The sequence below is a fragment of the Uranotaenia lowii genome, chromosome 1, assembly GCF_029784155.1.
Source record: "Uranotaenia lowii strain MFRU-FL chromosome 1, ASM2978415v1, whole genome shotgun sequence".
Classification (NCBI taxonomy): Eukaryota; Metazoa; Arthropoda; class Insecta; order Diptera; family Culicidae; genus Uranotaenia; species Uranotaenia lowii.
In genome coordinates, this window is record NC_073691.1 from 190869012 (window position 1) to 190888023 (window position 19012).

The 19012-nt window shown below is 40.3% G+C and overlaps 1 protein-coding gene across 2 annotated transcripts in view; it reads left to right on the forward strand.

Annotated features, from left to right (window-relative positions):
- Positions 1 to 19012, forward strand: part of LOC129741324 (ETS-like protein pointed) — a 262248-nt gene that overhangs the window by 60243 nt on the left and 182993 nt on the right. For both annotated transcript variants that reach the window (XM_055733047.1, XM_055733051.1), the window contains exon 3: positions 872 to 989. In XM_055733047.1, the coding sequence (XP_055589022.1) occupies positions 872 to 989 (118 nt within the window). The remainder of the gene's footprint in view (positions 1 to 871; positions 990 to 19012) is intronic.

A 19012-nucleotide genomic window follows, 5' to 3' on the forward strand; every position in this document is an offset into this window, starting at 1 on the left:
ACCACAACAAATATAAGAGTGAAATGACCAAAAAAATAGATGACCAAAAAAATAGGTCATCACTTTGAGCGAAATTTCAACGTAGCCTGATTTTGCCTGATTTTTATATCATCAGTTCATTGATTTTTGAAAAAAAATTTTTGGCACCGTTCATTACAGTGTGATGATGTAAACACTCATACCGCGTGTATCATCATCACATGTCAAAATCATCATTGTTATTGTTCAGTTGTGAATTGACGGAATTGACCAAAGCATGTGGAGAACCAAAACAAACAATGTTTTGGGTCTGCAAGCAGCAAATCAGAACGATCTGATCCGAATTTCCACAGGAGGATGAAAAGCCATTGGATTTCCCAGATTTTTGGAAATAAGCCTGATTTTGCCTGATTTTTGCGATGAACATGTGGGTCGATGACAAATAAAACAGCGAAACTTCCGTTACTTATTTTGACGTATCTTGATTTTCATTACACCAGTCCCTGATTTTTGAAAAAAAAAAATGATGGCAACCCTGGTCACTTGCAAAAACCACGATTGTGACTCGTGTGGTGAATAATTTCTACCATAAACAAAGGTTTCACGGTTTTCTTGCTCTTAAATTAGAAGCAGTAATATTATGTTTAAGCTGTGTTTTTGCATTTTAAAGACTTCTTGCTGCTTCCTCTTTTAATATATTTTATTTTTATCGATTTTTAGCATCTCAATTCAATTTTTGTCATATCAACGTTTTTAAGCTGTATTAATTTGCCCCAGCGTTGACAAATGTCTTGAATCATAAAATCAGAGTTGCCAGAATTACTATTAGAACCGGAAAACGAACTCACTTGAATGCTTTTATAATGGATTATTTTCTATTTCATTTTTCCAGAGTTACGACATCGATGAAACACAAATCAAACAAGAACCGCTGGAGGATGGCTTGCCGATCAGGAACATTCAGAAGGTTCCCAGCCTGTCCGACCTGAGCGATCCCGAAACATCACTAGGTGAGTAAACGTTTCTTTATTTTTTTGGCAAACAAATATTCGCCCAAAAGTACAATTATTGAATCACAGTTGTAATCACATGCTCTATTTGAACTAGGAAATTGCCCTTGTTAAAATAATACCTACTGATTGAGTCGAGCTTTATCTCTGGGAAAAAAGACTTCCGATTATTCGCGGCTTATCACACGCGCGTCTACTATGGGGTGACCGTGTTGCCAGAAGTTTCGAAAAAAAAAACCCATGGCTATCGACGAATGTCCTCGCCTTTCAAGGTAGCTTGGTTGATTGTTTGGATTGATATATTGGGATTGTTGCTCAACTTTGTACCATTGTGAACGGACGCTGACGGACGGCAACGTTCGAAGAGATTAGATTAATTCGGAATTGATGATCGGTTGCCTAATATCGTCAACAGTTTGGTGCGTAATACGGCGGGCCCGAGATTATCTTTACAACCGTGTACCTGGACTTAAGCTTCAGCATATAGTTTGGCTGTCGGTGGAACAGATAGTTTAGTTTTCTGGTGCGATTCGAACGGGAAAGATGTCCCTTAAAAGGTGCTTGAGTGTGGTAGGAGTGATCCTGGCCCTCGGGCTAGTTTCGGCAGAGTATGGATTCTTGGAGGAGTTCAACGGTCAGTTCGCCGAGTATTCGAGAGAAACCGAGACTATTACCCAGGGTCTTCGTCGCGAAAACTCGGACGAGATCGAAGAATTCAATCGCGATGTGCTGGAGGTGTTTGGAGAGCTGATTCCGGAGATGCGAGAAACCAATCAAAACTTTTCCCATGAAATTCGGGACTTCGAAGGTGTTAGTGAGGAGTGTCGTGAATACGTAGATAATCTCAGAGAGTTGTATTTGCTCTTCCAAGATTGGGACATCCAGGATTGTGCTTACTCTGCGTACTACTACTTGAGCTTGGATTCGCGGGAACGGTTCTGGCCGAACCATGGCTTCCTGGCATCGGAAAACTCTCGTGCGACCTTCCAAACCGTGCAAACACTTGGCCGAAACAATGTCTTCGACATCGAAGCCTTGCAGTATGAGCTGCAAGATGAGCTTGACTACTACCGCAACATGCGAAATGGCCAGATTGAAGTGCTTCGTGACGATATTGGTGCCCACAACGAAACTGCTGATCTCGTGATCAACCTACTGGATGCCTGTACCGATTGGGCCCTATATCTGCAAGCCGGTGATCACGAGTACCTGAGAAACTATCTGCGAACGGATTGCAATCCTGATCAGGTGAGCACCACCCCAGTCACCACAACCTCAACCGATGGCACCGTACCGACGGATGAAGTGACTACAACTGAAGCAACCGAGACTACGGTCCCAAGCGAAACCACCACTGGTCCCAGCGAACCGGCGCTAGAGTTTGACTTTGCCGGCAAATTCCCCGCGAAAGCAAACGACGCCCACCTTCAACGACGAATCGCTCAGCTACGTCGTGTTCGAAAAGTTAAGCTCGCTTAAGTAAGTGGATGATGGTGTAATGTAGTTATGGTTATTAATAAAGATCGTAAGACAGAAGTAAATGTCGATGGATTAGATAAAGAGTTTTTTTTTTCAGAAATAAAATACAAAATGGGCGTTTCCTCCGGAAAACAACTTCCGATCAACTTAGGCCACCAATTTCATAAGGTTATTGTGTTATCACCAATCCCATTTTATCGCAATTTCGATCGAATAGTCGATTAAATGGGGATTAAGTTTGTTTGTAGAAATGGCCTTACAGGCTACCGTCACTTCTCTGTCCAAGATAAGATTAATGTCGTATCGGTGGGATGTTGCCTAATTCTTCCTCCACGTTGTGCATAATATGTACTAAGGACGGGTGAGTTATCTTTATGACCGGTTGGCCCCCTAACATATAGTTTCATTCCCGGTTCAGTTGTTAGTTTTCCGATAGGGTCCGCTGGAGAAAGATGTTGTTCCTCCGAAAGTGTCTGACTTTGGTGGGAGTTTCATTGGCCGTAGGCCTGGTGTCCGCAGAGTATGGTTTCCTAGAAGAATTTAGCGGCCAGTTCGCCCAATATTCAACGGAGACCGAGATAACTCTCCAAGGACTACGCTCCGAGAACCACAATGAGATAGGATTGGTTAATCGTGGGATACTGCCAGTTTTCGGAGAGTTGGTTACGGTGATGCGAGAAGTACATGCTAACTTTACGGAAGAAATTCGGAATTTTGAAGATGCCAGTGAGGAGTGCCGAGAGTTCGTCGAATACCTTCTGTCGGTCTACCTAGTTTTCCAAAATTGGGATATTCAATCCTGTGCATATAATGCGTATTTCTATTTGAGCCTAGATTCGCTGTTACGATTCTGGCCGTATCATAGTTTTCTTGCATCGGAGAACTCTCGAGCAGTCTTTCAAACGGTGCAAACACTGGGACGAAACCAAATTTTCGACGTCGAAGCCTTACGTTATGAACTGCAGGACGAGCTGGATTACTATCGGAACATGCGGGACGGTCAAATCGAAGTGCTTCGGAACGAAATCGCGGGTCACAATGAAACGGCAGATTTTTTGCGCTTCATAATTGATACCTGTGCCGAGAGGGCGGTGGATCTGCAGCGTCAGGATCATGTGTATTTTCGAGAATATCTGCGGACAGATTGCTACCCTGAGGAGCCAGTAAGCACAACGACGGCGGATGATTTGATCCCGGAATCAACACGGGCGGACACGATAGAAGGGATGGATGGCAAAAAGATGGAGTTTGTCGAAAGAATTCCCGCCAGGGCTAGAGATCAGTACTTTCAGCAACGTATTAAAAACTTACGTCGGGATTCAACGATCACCAGAAAGTAACAGCTGATGTTTTAGATTGAATTTTTTAAACAATGTTTTAAGGATGGAATAAAATCTAATGAAATTCTCACAAGTTTGGCTTATGCGGAACGTCCTACGGCATTTGGTTTTGACTTTCCTGTTTTGTTTGATAATGACTATATTCAGCACAATATGACCGACACTGAATGAAGTTGAGTCTAGTTTAAGTCTAAAGTTCCTGTTTTCCAACACTGTCTCCGTAACGCGCAATGGTATCAATCAAGTGAAGGTTTATTATCTAACAAAATATGTTCCTTAATTTAACACAGTCTTCAAAGCGAGTTGATTGTGACTTAAATTCGTGAAATGATAAAAGTATTAATGCTCTTAACTTTTAACGTCATAAGTATTTGCGATTAACTTCTCCGAAAAGATTAGATTAGTGCCGTTACGAAAGAACTTTCGATTCGAAAGGGACATTAGTATTAGACTGCCGTTCAAACGGAAATGGTGGCGTTCGTAAAACGTGTGATTTTAATCACAATATTGCAGCTAGTTTCGGCAGAATACAGCTTCTTGCAGGTATTCAACACAAAACTTTGCGGAGTATTCCAGGGAAACCGAACAGTTGATCGAGGGGCTCCGGGTGGAAAACTTCGACGAAATTGAGCAGTTCAACACCGAGCTGCTGCAAACTTTCGGCAAGGTAATCCCGGAGATGAGAGAAGCCAATCGCAATTTTACAGAAGAGTTACGCGATGCCGAAGGTATTAGTGAGGACTGTCGAGAGCTCCTGGAAGAGGTATTCGACCTACTCTTGATGTTTCAAAACTGGGATGTCCAGGATTGTGCGTACACCTCTTACTACTATCTTAACTCGGACTCGCGTGATCGATTCTGGCCGAGTCATGGGTTTTTGGCGTCAGAAAACAGCAGAGCTATTTTTCAGACGGTGCAAACACTAGGTCGGAACCAGGTCTTCGACGTGGATGCTTTGCAGTTTGAACTGCAAGACGAGCTAGACTACTATAGGAACATGCGCGAAGGACAGTTGGGAAGACTTCGAGCGGATGTTTCCGCTCACAATGAAACAGCCGAATGGGTTCGGGTGATTCTGGATGAGTGTATCTACTGGACGATTTATTTGTAGAACTCGGACCACGATTACATGAGGGACAACATACGAACGGACTGTGCACCGGTGAAGTTCCTGGATATTTCTACTGCAGCTGACAAAGTAGAAAAAGCTCATCAACTAGGAACAGCTAAGACTAACAACTTGATCTAAAAAAAGCAGGTTGCCTTGAGAGTTCCTAAGAGTTTATTTTTTTTAACAAATGTATATATTAATAAGTGTTTCCTTGAAAAAAAAAATGATCAAAACAGTGGCTTTTTTGTTGATTTTTAATTTTGAAAGTTCGTTCAGTTTTGAAGGTTGGAAGTCTAGCTATTTGTGTGATTGAAATCATACATTAATACTTGATCTATTGAAAAATGATAAACTTTATCTATACGGCTCATTGATGAGCTCAATTCAGATAAGATACAGCCTAAATATGTGTCTATCCTGTCTATCGGAAGGTTTAAAACAAAAAGTAATGTGCTGGCTAGGTTTCAGTCGCCAATACATCACCTTGTTATCACCACAATGTTTCGTCTGAAGCTACTAGCTGTTTTGTCAGTGGCAACGTTGATTTCGGCGAACTCCGATTTCCTTGTTACGTTCAACAACCAATTCGCCGAGTATTCGAATGCTACCGAAGATTTGCTGCAAACCCTTCGACAACAAAATGGCGCTGAAATACTCGATTTAAACACAGATCTTGTGCAAGTTCTCGGTCGTTTGGTGGTCGATATCCGGGAAGGTGATACGGTCATACGTGAAGAGATAAACGCAGCTGAAGGAATAACTGAAAACTGTCGAGCGTCGGTGCAGACACTGTACGAAACGCTAGTCCTCTTCCAAAATTTTGACATTCAACGTTGTGCGTACTCGGCGTACTACTATTTGTTCAATGATGTGCGGGGTCGATTTTGGCCTGCCCATGGGTTCCTCGCACAGGAGAACTCGCGTGCTACCTTTCAGACTGTTCAAACCTTAGGCCGCAACAGCGTATTCGACGTCGATGCTCTGAGCTACGAGCTTCAGGATGAGTTGGATTACTACCGGAACATGCGAGACGGTCAGCGGGAACTGCTACTGGACGATATTCAAGCCCACGCAAATTTGGCCGTTCGGCTTTTGGGACAGCTGGAAAGTTGCAGGAATGACACCGTGAACTTGCAGCAAGGTGATCACGAGTTCTTGCGCGACCAGATGGCAAACGATTGCTATCCTCCAACGCCGGAGCCAATTGTTGCAAAGACGGAAACTGTTAATGATGTTCCTCTTGTTGAAATTTTCAGCGAGCCGAACAACATCAATCCCTTCATTGAAAGGCGTCGATTGCTTGCAAAGAGCTCAAGTAGATTAAGTTTGTTTGAATTAGAAAATATTCCTGTATCAGTACGAGCGTTGAACAAAAAATAAAATATCGGTTTCACAATACATTTTTTTTCATCTCATCGATTTATTATGACTCGTGGACAATTCCCTTTTGATTAGATACAGCTTAATCAGTGGTTTACAAGATAAGCTGTATTCCATTGAACTGCAGGCCGTTCAGACCGACCTAGTGGGCCACTGAATCAAGATGTTCTTAACGGAAATTCTCCTGACTGCGCTAGCAGTCACCCTGATTGTTCCAGCGAACGGTGACTACAGTTTTCTTGAGCAGTTTAACGAAAATTTTGGTCAGTATTCGGCCGAAACGGAGTCCCAGTTGCAGCACCTTCGTGAATCTAACCTAGCGCTGATCCGTCAATTCAACCGGGAGCTGCTGTATAGCCTTGGCGAGTTGGTGGCGGAGTTGTGGCAGGGCAACGACAATTTTCGGGAAGAAATTCGTACTGCCGACGTGAGCGAAGAATGTCGCACCACGTTAGAAGCCTACCGAGTGCGATTCGTTCTATTCCAGAACACGGACATCCAGCACTGTTCGGAGGACGCCTACGTGCGGCTGTACGATGACAGCCGGAACCGTTTCTGGGCTCCTCACGAATTTCTGGCCCGAGAGAATAGCCGTGCCAGCTTCCAGGTGACACAAACGCTTGGCCGGAACGACGTATTCGATGTTGACGCGCTGTTGTACGAGCTGCAGGATCAACTAGACTATTACAGGAATCTTCGGGACAGGCAGAAGGAACTTTTATGGCAGGAAATCGCCGCGCATGTCGATGTGGCTGATGTAACTTATCGGGATCTGGAGAATTGTGGCATTGAGGCGGTGGCCTCTCAGCTTTCCGATCATGTATTCATAAGGGGGATTCTGGATAAGAACTGTGTGACCGAAGAAGGTATGGAACAAAGCCTGGATCATTTGAAGCGACGTGTCATGAAGGTGCGTGCATTGCTAGCCGATAAAGTGGCGAAATATTCTTTCAATAAAAACGAATTATAAACTTTGTTTATCACATCTATTACTCGTTTTCTGATACATCAAAAAGAAGTATTCGGAGCGGTCCACGAAAGCTTCGGGAAAAAACACAGGTTCCACGAATGCTTTAATTTAATTTTTTTTCTACAAGTCAGTTGATAGATACTATTTTTGGAAAAAACGTTAAAAATTATTGAAGAGAGAGAGGCTCTGGCTTAAAATTAGAACTAATTTTAACGCCACCCTAGGCTTCAAGTCCTTAGAAAGATCATTCAGGTACTTAACATTTGAGAGCGTACTAAATTATAGGTTTCACTTGGTGCTGAAAATAATTTCTATTCGAGGCAAACATTCTTGGTTCGATAAAAAGGTAACAGAACTAGATATCCCAAGTTGTTGTTTAGTTCAGTTTAATATGGAGGGTTTTTCGGGCCTCATTTCTGTCTCTAGTTATCAAATCAGAATTTCACATAAGCCTTGTTGAAAAATGTTGAAGTGTGAAATAACCATTTATATTCTTAGGTTCAAAAGTACTTCGAGTACGTTTTAAGAATTTTGGTAGAAAACTCTTTGATGGTGGCAACCATGTTAAAAGCATGCCGTTCGGGTTAAAAATCGACCCGGTTAGCTTTCGAAGAGTGATGAGACATTCAAACCTTCAGTATGAATCAATCCAATTGAAAACAATGCTATCGAATTTGACTCATTTCCGCCGGAGAAATCCAATTATTTGATAAAAAAAAACTGCAGTAAGTAGAATGGCACAAAAATGGAACGAATCTGATTCAGTCCAGAGATAGCATTCGTTGAAGCAAGATGACTCCCGGAACCATCCTAGTGGCGTTTCTACTGGTTTCGGCGAATTGTTTCGTGAACTCCAGTTTCCTGAGTGAGTTCCAATCCCAGTTTGCAACGTATTCGAATGACACCGAAGCAGTAATGGGGATGCTTCGTGGATGGAACAGCGAACAGTTGCAGAACTTCAACGGAAGGATTCTAGCTGTGCTCGGTAGATTGGTGTCCGAACTAAAAGCCAATGATGCAGAGCTGCAGAAGGACATATTTGAACGGGAGGGTATTAGGGACGAGTGCCGGGAGTTGGTGAAAGGGCAGCGAGCTGCCTACCTGCTGTTTCAACAGCAAGATATTCAGGGCTGTGCGTACTACGCTTGGATTAGGCTCAGGGATGATAGCACGTACAGATTCTGGCCGTATCATAGATTTTTGGCTGTTGAGACTACCCGAGCAGTGCACCAGGTAGTTCAGACCTTGACTTGGAATGATATCTTCGACGCAGCTGGTCTCGACAACGAACTGCAGGATTCCTTACGTTATTACCGTAGTTTGAGGGAGGGTTTGCTGAATGTTTTGTGGAGAGACATTGTTGCCATTGATAACACTGCAGAACAAACCTACACAACGTTGGAGGTTTGTCGAGAAAGGGTTCTGTCGGATCAGGCGCTAGATCACAGATATCTACGTAGTTATCTGGATGCTGATTGTGATTTGGAGGGTTCCCAAGTTCTTTTTAGGAAAACGGAAATTGTGTAAACATTATATAAAAGCAATAGCGTTCAGATTGTAGATGCGTGACAGTACTCAATCGGTAGTTATGTATCACAAACAATGACACTGATAGCGCCCATTGAGTAATAAACGAAATGATTTCGATAACTGTAATCTTAAACCAGTAGCAGATAAGGGAAGTTCAGGTGAATCCCACGGTGGATTACCGAACCAATTCAGTACGGTTTGTTAATTATTCTAAAAATGAAGTCACCCGAGTTTCTACTGTCTGTACTATCTGTGCTAGTACTTTTTCACAGCACACAGGCTTCCAACTGGTCTGTTCTACAGCAAACTCACAGCAATTTCACCGAAATGGCTCAGGGTGCCAACAATGACCTCAAATTTTTCCGTACCTTGAACAGTCTGCTGATACGGGAGTTCAATCGGGCCCTGCTGCTACAGTACGGTCGAATGTTTTCAACTCTGCGCAGTGTTGATAAAGCGTTTGTTCAGTCCATGTCCAGCTTCGAAACGGTTAGCGAGGACTGCTTAAACTACGTCAACGGTACCCGACGAACTCTGGTGCGTATCTTGGAATCCGGAGTTACAAGCTGTGCCGACCAGACGTGGACAGCTTTGAACGATCAAACCCAAAATCGAGTCTGGTTCTACCACAATCTGTTCGACCGGGAATCGAGTAGGTCTTTGGCTTCGGTACTGAAAATTTTCAGCGCAACGGCAAACGCTTGGGACGTCGAGGCTCTGAGCTACGATTTGGAACGGGAGCTGTTCTACGTGTTGACCTATCGCACGGTCACATACGATGTGCTAGCTTTCGAGGTATTTTCGCACCAGGAACGTGCGAATGAAATCTACCGCACCTTGGATACGTGTCGGGTGCTTTTGACGCAAATGCAACACTTGGAACTGGATTACCTTCAGCGGCAGCTAGCTTCTAATTGCTTTGAGGAATAGGGAATCGGAAACAGAATTAAACCTTACAATAACAATATTTTTGTAATTCAGTTTAACACAAGATTTGCTGAGCAGCAATAAAAACTTCGAGTTTGTTCCGTAGAAGTTTTTTTTACTAGATTTGTATAGCGACTCTAAAAGCTTTTCAAATAAAATCGAGAAAACTTGTATACCATTTTTAGTATTAAATTTGAACTCCCGTTCAAGATTCAGATTGCAGATTACAGATTTAGATTACCTATTTCAGATTCAGGTTAAGATTTCAGATTCAGGTTAAGTTTTCAGATTCAGATTCAGATATCAGATTTAGATTTCAAATTCAGATTTCAGATTTAGATTTCCGATTCAGATTTCAGATTTCAGATTTCAGATTTCAGATTTCAGATTTCAGATTGAGATTTCAGATTTCAGATTCAGATTTCAGATTTCAGATTCAGATTTCAGATTCAGATTTCAGATTCAGATTTCAGATTCAGATTTCAGATTCAGATTTCAGATTCAGATTTCAGATTCAGATTTCAGATTCAGATTTCAGATTCAGATTTCAGATTCAGATTTCAGATTCAGATTTCAGATTCAGATTTCAGATTCAGATTTCAGATTCAGATTTCAGATTCAGATTTCAGATTCAGATTTCAGATTCAGATTTCAGATTCAGATTTCAGATTCAGATTTCAGATTCAGATTTCAGATTCAGATTTCAGATTCAGATTTCAGATTCAGATTTCAGATTCAGATTTCAGATTCAGATTTCAGATTCAGATTTCAGATTCAGATTTCAGATTCAGATTTCAGATTCAGATTTCAGATTCAGATTTCAGATTCAGATTTCAGATTCAGATTTCAGATTCAGATTCAGATTTCAGATTCAGATTTCAGATTCAGATTTCAGATTCAGATTTCAGATTCAGTTTTCAGATTCAGTTTTCAGATTCAGATTTCAGATTCAGATTTCAGATTCAGATTTCAGATTCAGATTTCAGATTCAGATTTCAGATTCAGATTTCAGATTCAGATTTCGGATTCAGATTTCGGATTCAGATTTCAGTTTCAGATTTCAGATTTCAGATTCAGATTCCAGATTTTAGATTTCAGAATCAGATTTAAGTTTTAGATTTTAGTTCTCGATTCAGAATTCAACGAATGTTAAATTTGTATATTTATGAAATAGGTTTCGCTTGGCCTCTCGACTGGCTGTTTTTTCACCATTTCAAGCTGTTCTCTCTTCCACATTGAAATTACCTCCAAAGTATTTCAAGCGGTTCTGTCTGAAATTCGTACAAATGCGTAAACCTCAGATTGCCTTTTTTAGTATTATTTAAAGCAATCCTCTTAAGCCACTTGAATTTTCGTTTTTCAAAAGCAACTTACAGCCCAAGCAACCAAAAGTCGCGTTTTTACTTAAAGATGGAACTCCGAAGTTCACATTTGGCTGAAAAAATGTTTTACGGGAACTTCAGGTGACTCTTGTCGCGTAAAAGTTACTCAGGAACTTCCATCGCCCTTTGAAAGGTTAAACTATCGATAACAGAACTTCTAGGCGCTTTCAATGGAACTTCTTTCAAGAAGGTCGATAACGTTCGCGTAACATTCCAAAACGCACCATTATGATACTTGAAGGTGTTTTAAAGAACCCATATGGGAAATCTAAGCGACATGTCAAAAATGTTTTTCAAGAAGGTCGATAACGTTCGCGTAACATTCTAAAGCGCACCATTAAGATACTTGAAGGTGTTTTAAAGAACCTATATGGGAATTCTAAGCGACATGTCAAAAATGTCTGTCAATTTTTTGTCATGGTATTTGTTTTGTTTATATCTGTACTGATATTTACAAATGGAATTCAAGATTTTTTCGAATTTTTCTTATAAATGTTAAATAAGATATTCGAATAAATTTTGATGATGCGAATTTTTGTTTTGATTCACATTGTGTACTGAAAGTCCTTTGAACGAAATAAGATACCTTCTATTGACCAACCCACTCAATCATCTCAAATGACATTAAGTTTAAATACTAATCATTACAGTGGCAATTAGCTATTGATGGATTGGTCGAGAGGCTGGTGAGTTTCATTGCAACCTAGAGAGCAGCGGTTCAATTCTCTAGGCGTGTAAGCAGCTTTTGTAATCAAAACAATATAATCAAAATCAATGAGATAGACCATGATAGACCGGCAACCTAGCAATCTGACATGTGGTTGTCAGAGCAATCTGTCACTCGGATTTTTTTTTCGGCGCGTAGAAGTTTCTTGACATTCTCTTAGAAGCTGAATAGCGTTCTCTACAGCCACCTAAACGAACTTGAAAGTAGCTTTAAGAACTTAAATTTTGGGCTGATTAGCATTCTCTTCAGACACAAACGAGAGCTGATTAAGCTTCTATGGAACCTTTTTAAGGGAATTCTGGTTGCTTGGGAGGCGTCCTCTCAATTTACCTAATATTTAGTTTTAAATACTTTTTACTCATATGAACTTTCGATTTATAGACTTTTTTCTTCTTCTTTAAATCCTGAACTCTTCTATCAACTCCACGAACGCCTAACATTGTTGATGAAAACGCAGGTTTCAGTTGTGGAATAGAGTTATCGTTTATTCACTTATTCAGTTTGTCATGTCCTTAAAAAACTACTTATTTCGTAAGCGATAGCCGTTAACAAACACTGAAGTGATAACCTCACTTATTAATGTTCTCAATTATGTGTGATATTCTGAGCTAACCACTCAGAATATCTGACAACGCTGCTGCGTTACCACGAACCTAACTTGAGTACTTTCGCTTTATCGTGTGATGATGTAAACATTTGTACTGCACGCTAACTTTTGGCTACCCCTTAACGAATACTTTTGACCCGTTATTCAATAAGACTGGGAGAACTCCTTTTTAAGGATAAAGTCGCTGTACCCTTTAAGGGGTACTCAGCTTGATAACGCTTCTAGCGGATGAAAATTACCTCTTATTTCAAACGCATGCGTAGGCTGGTTTTAGGTTTTACTTATGGAAAATTTTATTTCTGGAATAAATTAAAACAAAATGTTACGTGTCAATTCGTTTATTGGTCATTAACTTAAGGTTGAATTTTTGTTGAATTATTTTTTCACATAACAATTAAATGCAATCCTCCGTTTCCCCGCTTAAAGATACTTGAATCCGATTCGGCATTTGAACTGCTTTTGTTTGTGTTTGGCTCGTCCGGAACATTATACTCCTGAAAAATAAAATTAATGAAGTAAATTCTGCAGGAATACTATTTAAATTTTAAATAAAACACTTACCATAATCTTGCTCACAACCAATTGAGCGGATGAATAACAACGCTTTTAATGTAACGCATCAGAAATAACCCTTTTTAAGGGAATCGAGCTGTTCAAAATAAGGGGTAATATTGATCCGATAAAATGACCCGTTATTTGACAGATCATGGGAGTTCTCAATAACGGGTCAATTTTACGCCTTTAAGGGGTAGCCAAAAGTTAGCGTGTGTGTTTACAATAATGAGCTGTCATCAGTAATCATTCATTCATTCTATTGTTCGCAATTGTGAATTGCATGGAAAAAGTGGGAACCAAAACAAACAATGTTTAGGTTTCGACGGCGGATCAGCAGAATCTTCTGCTGCCCGGAAAACGTTTGCTTGCCGGAGGATCCGAACCAAACGGTGAGTTTCAACATTTTTTTTTATACTCTACAGGGTCGTTGATCTCATAAAAACTACCGATCACTTCAACTGTAATGACATATTTGTGCACATTGCTTAATTTTGTTGAATCTCGCAATAATGAAAGTGTTTAGATACAAATTGTAAAACCATTCAACGGCCACCAGATTGCTGTCAGCATCTGATACGAAAAAAGGGAGACGATGGAGGAGATGAAAAAGCGCATTACAGTAGCCGCCATCCAGTTGACCGGCCAACGACGTTGTTGGCTAAACATGGATGAACATACACCACACATTGACGGTCGCCATGTCGTGCTCTTCCAAAAGAGAAACAAACTCCAACTCGAGCTCGAGCTCAAACTTCTACATCAGTTCAGTCAGTCCAACCGATTCGATTGCTACTTCTTGACATCTCCCTTCAAGCGAGAGACGTTGCCGTTGCCGTCCATTTGTATCCCATCAAATCGATTGGATGGGAGCGCTCCTTCTCCCTGAAAGGGGGACTTGGCTGGGATTCATGAATGAGTTCGGGTTCCGTTGAAGATGATGATCGACAGACAACCGGTCTCGGTCGGTAGCGAGGCAACAGTTGGAAATCGTTATCGGTCGTTCCATCTTGGTCCACAGCTTCGCGTGCCTGCTGCTCAGAAGGTCAAACACTTTTCTGCTTCGGGCGTCTCGTCCGTCCCTTCGAGTCAAAGACACAATACTCTTCTACCCCCACGTCCCCAAATTTGATACGTAGAGAGTAAGTACTCGATCATAATCATGTATGTTGAACATATCTTCGAGAGTGATTGAACGTAAACTGTCAACTCTTTTCCCAGTCCAGGGATGGGTATGAGTTTTTTGAAGTTGGTGGATCGCTACCCATTCTATTATAGAGCTAGAATCCACGATCTTGGAGCTACCTGCGATCGTGTAGCTTATATGAACGTAAGGCCTATAATTAGCGATAATTATACAGGCCCAGCGCAGATTCTGGTTTGACCGTCTTCATTGGAATCTGAATCATCTTCAGCAGCAGCACCAGAACCACTTATCTCTCCTCTAGGATTCTTCTGCGTTCACTCGGGCAATGGCGCTATTTGGTCGTCGGTGGACTACCTTCCAGTCCGATTACAATTATCATCGCGATGAGACGCTGACCGATGGATTTTCTCGCTCGCGATCGTGTTGTTGAGAGCCATTAATGAAGCAATATGGAGTACCGACCATTACTTCAACACTCCAGTACCGAACCGGATAATGGGCCCATCATCGAATATGTTCATACCTGTTTCCAACCAAGCTCCCGCGCGATAGGACGTGATCGCGTTTGCTGCTTGAAGGCAATTACATATTTTGTTGTCCATTCATTCATAACGTTAACATTTTGTTGGAGAAGAATTAATCGGTTCGGGTATTTAGAAGTCTCAACAGCAGCAGCAGCAGCAACAAGATCTCGTCTTTCGAAAGCGTCTCTAAAGCCGTCAGCATTCTGCCGGGTTTTTTTTTACTTCTAGCTTCGCTTCCGAAGATGCTGCTTGTCGATCTTTGGTGAATTAATTACCATGGCAAATGATCGTCAGCACAGCACTGAAACGTGAGTTCGGATCCTTCGAATGTGATTCCGAACTGCGTTTCTTTGAATACTTCATTGTTTTAGTTCATGAAACTACGTAGTTGCTTCTACAGTGAGGCTAACGCTAAATTAATTTGAATGTGATTCTGCCTGAAAATTATACCGAGTAAAATCTGAAAATACCGTGACCTCAGATCAGCTTTGATCACTGTATATCATAGTCGTGTACGCATCGGCATTAAGCCAAACGGTCGAAATGGGCCAAACATCTCCCAAAAATCCTCTCCCGTGGCGTGGTGGCATTTTCTCCGGTTCTCTTTTTTCTCTTTCTTTACGTTCATACTCAGGTTTCAACCAGCGATGGCCATCTTACGGCGAACACTGCAAGCTTCGTTTAAAGCTTTCTAAATTTCGAGACAGTGTTGGCATTCTACGTTGAAATTTTTTGGCTCCCTATGCTACCATGAATATTTTCAAATAATTTTAAAAATGTTAAAAGCATGATTAAGACAATTTCGGAATTTTAGAAAAATTGTCGTTTTTTTTTAAATTTTGATAATATTGATAATTTTGGCAATTCTGACATTTTTGATTTTTTTTCCAGTTTTGACAGTTATGACATTATTTTGAAATTTTGACAACCTATTTGAAGGAATTTAAATTTTTTTTTATAATTTTTGTCAATTTCGGCGGTGTAGACCATATTGAAATTTTTTTCAAAACATCTCGAAAGTTTTGACATTTTAGGAAATTTTGACATTTCCGACAGTTTTCACAATCTCGTGCGATTTTGGCAATGCTTCTTTAAAAAAATTATCAATTAATTTCAGTTACTCATTAGGATCCCACAATAATCTCCTAGACTGGACCACGCACTAAACTAAGAAGTAAAAACAAATTATTATTCGCTCAATTTCATTCATTGCCTCATTTCATTCTTTGCCTCTTAACTAAGATTCTAAACTTTCTAATTTAGAACTTAATTTTGTGGAATCAGGTTTTGCATCTAAATATTCCGTTAAAAATATTTCGGTTCAGATCTCAAATTTAGCATTCCAATCTAAATCGGAGGTTTCAAACTCAGAATTCTAGTTTAAATTTCCAATCAATTTTCTTGAATTAGTTTGATATTCTGACTTTAAGTTGTAATTTGGTTTTCAAGACTCAGGTTTTACTATCAGTTAGATTTCAACCTAAACTTCCGATTAAGAATTCTCATTCAAATCTTCAGGTTCAAATACAGCCTATAATTTGTTCACATTTCATTTCAGGGTCAAATTTCACGCTCAGGTTTTAAAATCTAATAATTTTCTCTTAGTTTCAGTGGTAAAATTTCTCCCATTAGGGGCCGTTCACATACCACGTGGACAACTAAGGGGGGGGGGGGGGGGGGTTGGGGTAGAGGGAGCTATGGAAATGTCCACGCTTGTCCACGGAGAGGGGGGTAGGGGTTTGGGTCTTGTCCACGTGGACATAGTTACTTACTAAATATTTTCTAAAGGTGAATAAATATTAAGATGTTTAAATCAAAATCTTAAAATGGCATACCTTTCCAGTTTAAGTTTTAACAATAAGTAGCTACTTGAAAGCAAATGATAGATATGATAATTAAGAAATTTAAAATTCAATTTTTTTTATTAATACCAGGAATTTTTTATTCGGTTTTACAAAATCTGCCAAAAAGGCAAAAAGAGGTGTTTTCTAACTGTCAAATTAAGGGTATTTAAATTAAAAACATTTTCAAATGTGTCCACGTGGACATTCGGTGAGGGGGGTAGGGGTTTGCCAAATGTCCACGCTTGTCCACGAAAGGGGAGGAGGGGGTCAAAATTCTCATTTTTCTGTCCACGTGGTATCTGAACGGCCCCTTAGAGTAAAAGAGCCTCACAGAGCTATACATTTCCTCACATTGAATCATATCAAAACATCAGCTTTACAGAGCTGGAGTCCCACACGGGGCAACAAATTGTCCACACAGAGCTGAATTCCCTTTCGGAGGAATGGATTCTATTCAAGTATTGCCCCTCACAGGGGGTTTGCACTTTCCTCAAATATTGCCCTTTACAGGGGGTTTGCACTTTCCTCAAATACTGCCCTTCACAGGGGGTTTGTACTTCTATTCGAGTACTGCCCCTCACAAGGGGTTTGTACTTCTATTCGAGTACTGCCCCTCACAGGGAGTTTGTACTTCTATTCGAGTACTGCCCCTCACAGGGGGTTTGTACTTCCTTTCGAGTACTGCCCCTCACAGGGGGTTTGTACTTCCTTTCAAGTACTGCCCCTCACAAGGGTTTTGTACTTCTATTCGAGTACTGCCCCTCACAGGGGGTTTGTACTTTTATTCAAAAATAACCTCACAGAGCTATACATTTTTTTCATAGGGAATAACATCAACCACACAGAAATGGAATCCCTCCTAGGGGAACAATATGGCCTCTCAGAATTCATTTTCTTAGAAAATATTACATCCTTGCATGAGGGAGCACAATGTTTCTTAAAAAAAACTCATGAGCCTGGCAGCAGCTGCAGCCACGAGCAACGAAAACCACCATTTTGCACTGAACATCGAATTACACCACACAGAAATGGAATCCCTCCTGGGGGAACAATATGGCCTCTCAGAATTCATTTTCTTAGTAACTATTACATCTTCTCATGAGGGAGCACAATGTTTCTTCAAAAAAAAACTCTTGGGCCCAACAGCAGCTGCAGCCACGAACAACAAAAACCACCATTTTGCACTGAACATCGAATTACAATTCCGGGAGCGTAAAAACTGCGCCATTGTAGTATTCTCTGGCCCACGTTTCATTTTCACAATAATATTTCGAAGCTTTCACATGAACGCGTCTATATCGTCCAAAATTACTCCATAAAACTGACATGTTGAGCTCAATCGCTCGTTTGCTCAATCGAAGTTTCTATCGTTGTTTCGCTTCTCTCTCTCTCTCTCTATCTCTCTATCTCTCTCTCTCTCTCTCTCTCTCTCTCTCTCTCTTTCAGTTTTTTGCTCTCTCACTTAGCTGATCGGGTCAAAGCTTACTACAAATCTTTGCTGTCTGTTTCCATTTCGAAACTGAGCAACTTCATAAGAATTGAGCCCACGATGCACTGAGATGAATACCTTACTAATTTCTTCAAACATTGTCATTCTATTATTCTATTCCACATCCTACACTCTACACTACTGTCAATTAAAAAAAAACTACATTTCGACTATACCGACAATTTTGTCAATTTTGACTATTTCGACAGTTTCGACAAAACTAAAGACAGTTTGACAGTTTTTTGTTATTTCACTAGATGGAAATTTAACTTCAAACCATACCAGCTGGGTATTTTTTGTGCCCCTTGATTTCATCCTATGATACTACCAAGGTCATTGAATCTCGAAAACGTAAAATTTACCTTTTTTCTAGGTGAAACGAAAAAAGGTACAATTCACTTTTTTCGCAGGTGATCCAAAAAAAGGTAAAATGTACCTTATTGGATGAAAATTGGAAAAAAAAGGATGAAAATTCCTTTTTTGCCAGGTGAATAGAAAAAAGGTAAAATTTACCTTGAAAGATGGGTGAAAAAAAATTCATCTGCTTATCAGTAAATTTTACCTTTTTTTTCTATTATCCGTGTTATCATTTAGAACAATTGAGAAAGTTTTAAAATTTCGAAAAGTTCGTCAATTTTGACCATGCTAATTTATGACAATGTTTCACAATTTTGACAATTTATTAAAATTTCGACAAATTTGATACTTTTGTTTGTTTTTACTGTTTTGAAAATTTTACTAACTTTGACATTTTTCATCATTTTGACAATGTCAACAATATCGACATATTTTTACAATTTTGACAATATTCAAAAATGTTAATGCTGTAAATGCCGAATACTTTGGCAATTTTTGCAATTATTGCACCAGGAATATTTGAAGAAGGTAGTGCCAAGGCAGCCCTGCTCTAGTATTGGTACAGACTGTGTCGTCACAATCACGAAAAATCTGTTAATTTACTAGGAAATTTGCCTTTTTCGTTGATAATTCGAAGAATTTGCTGGAAATGTTCCA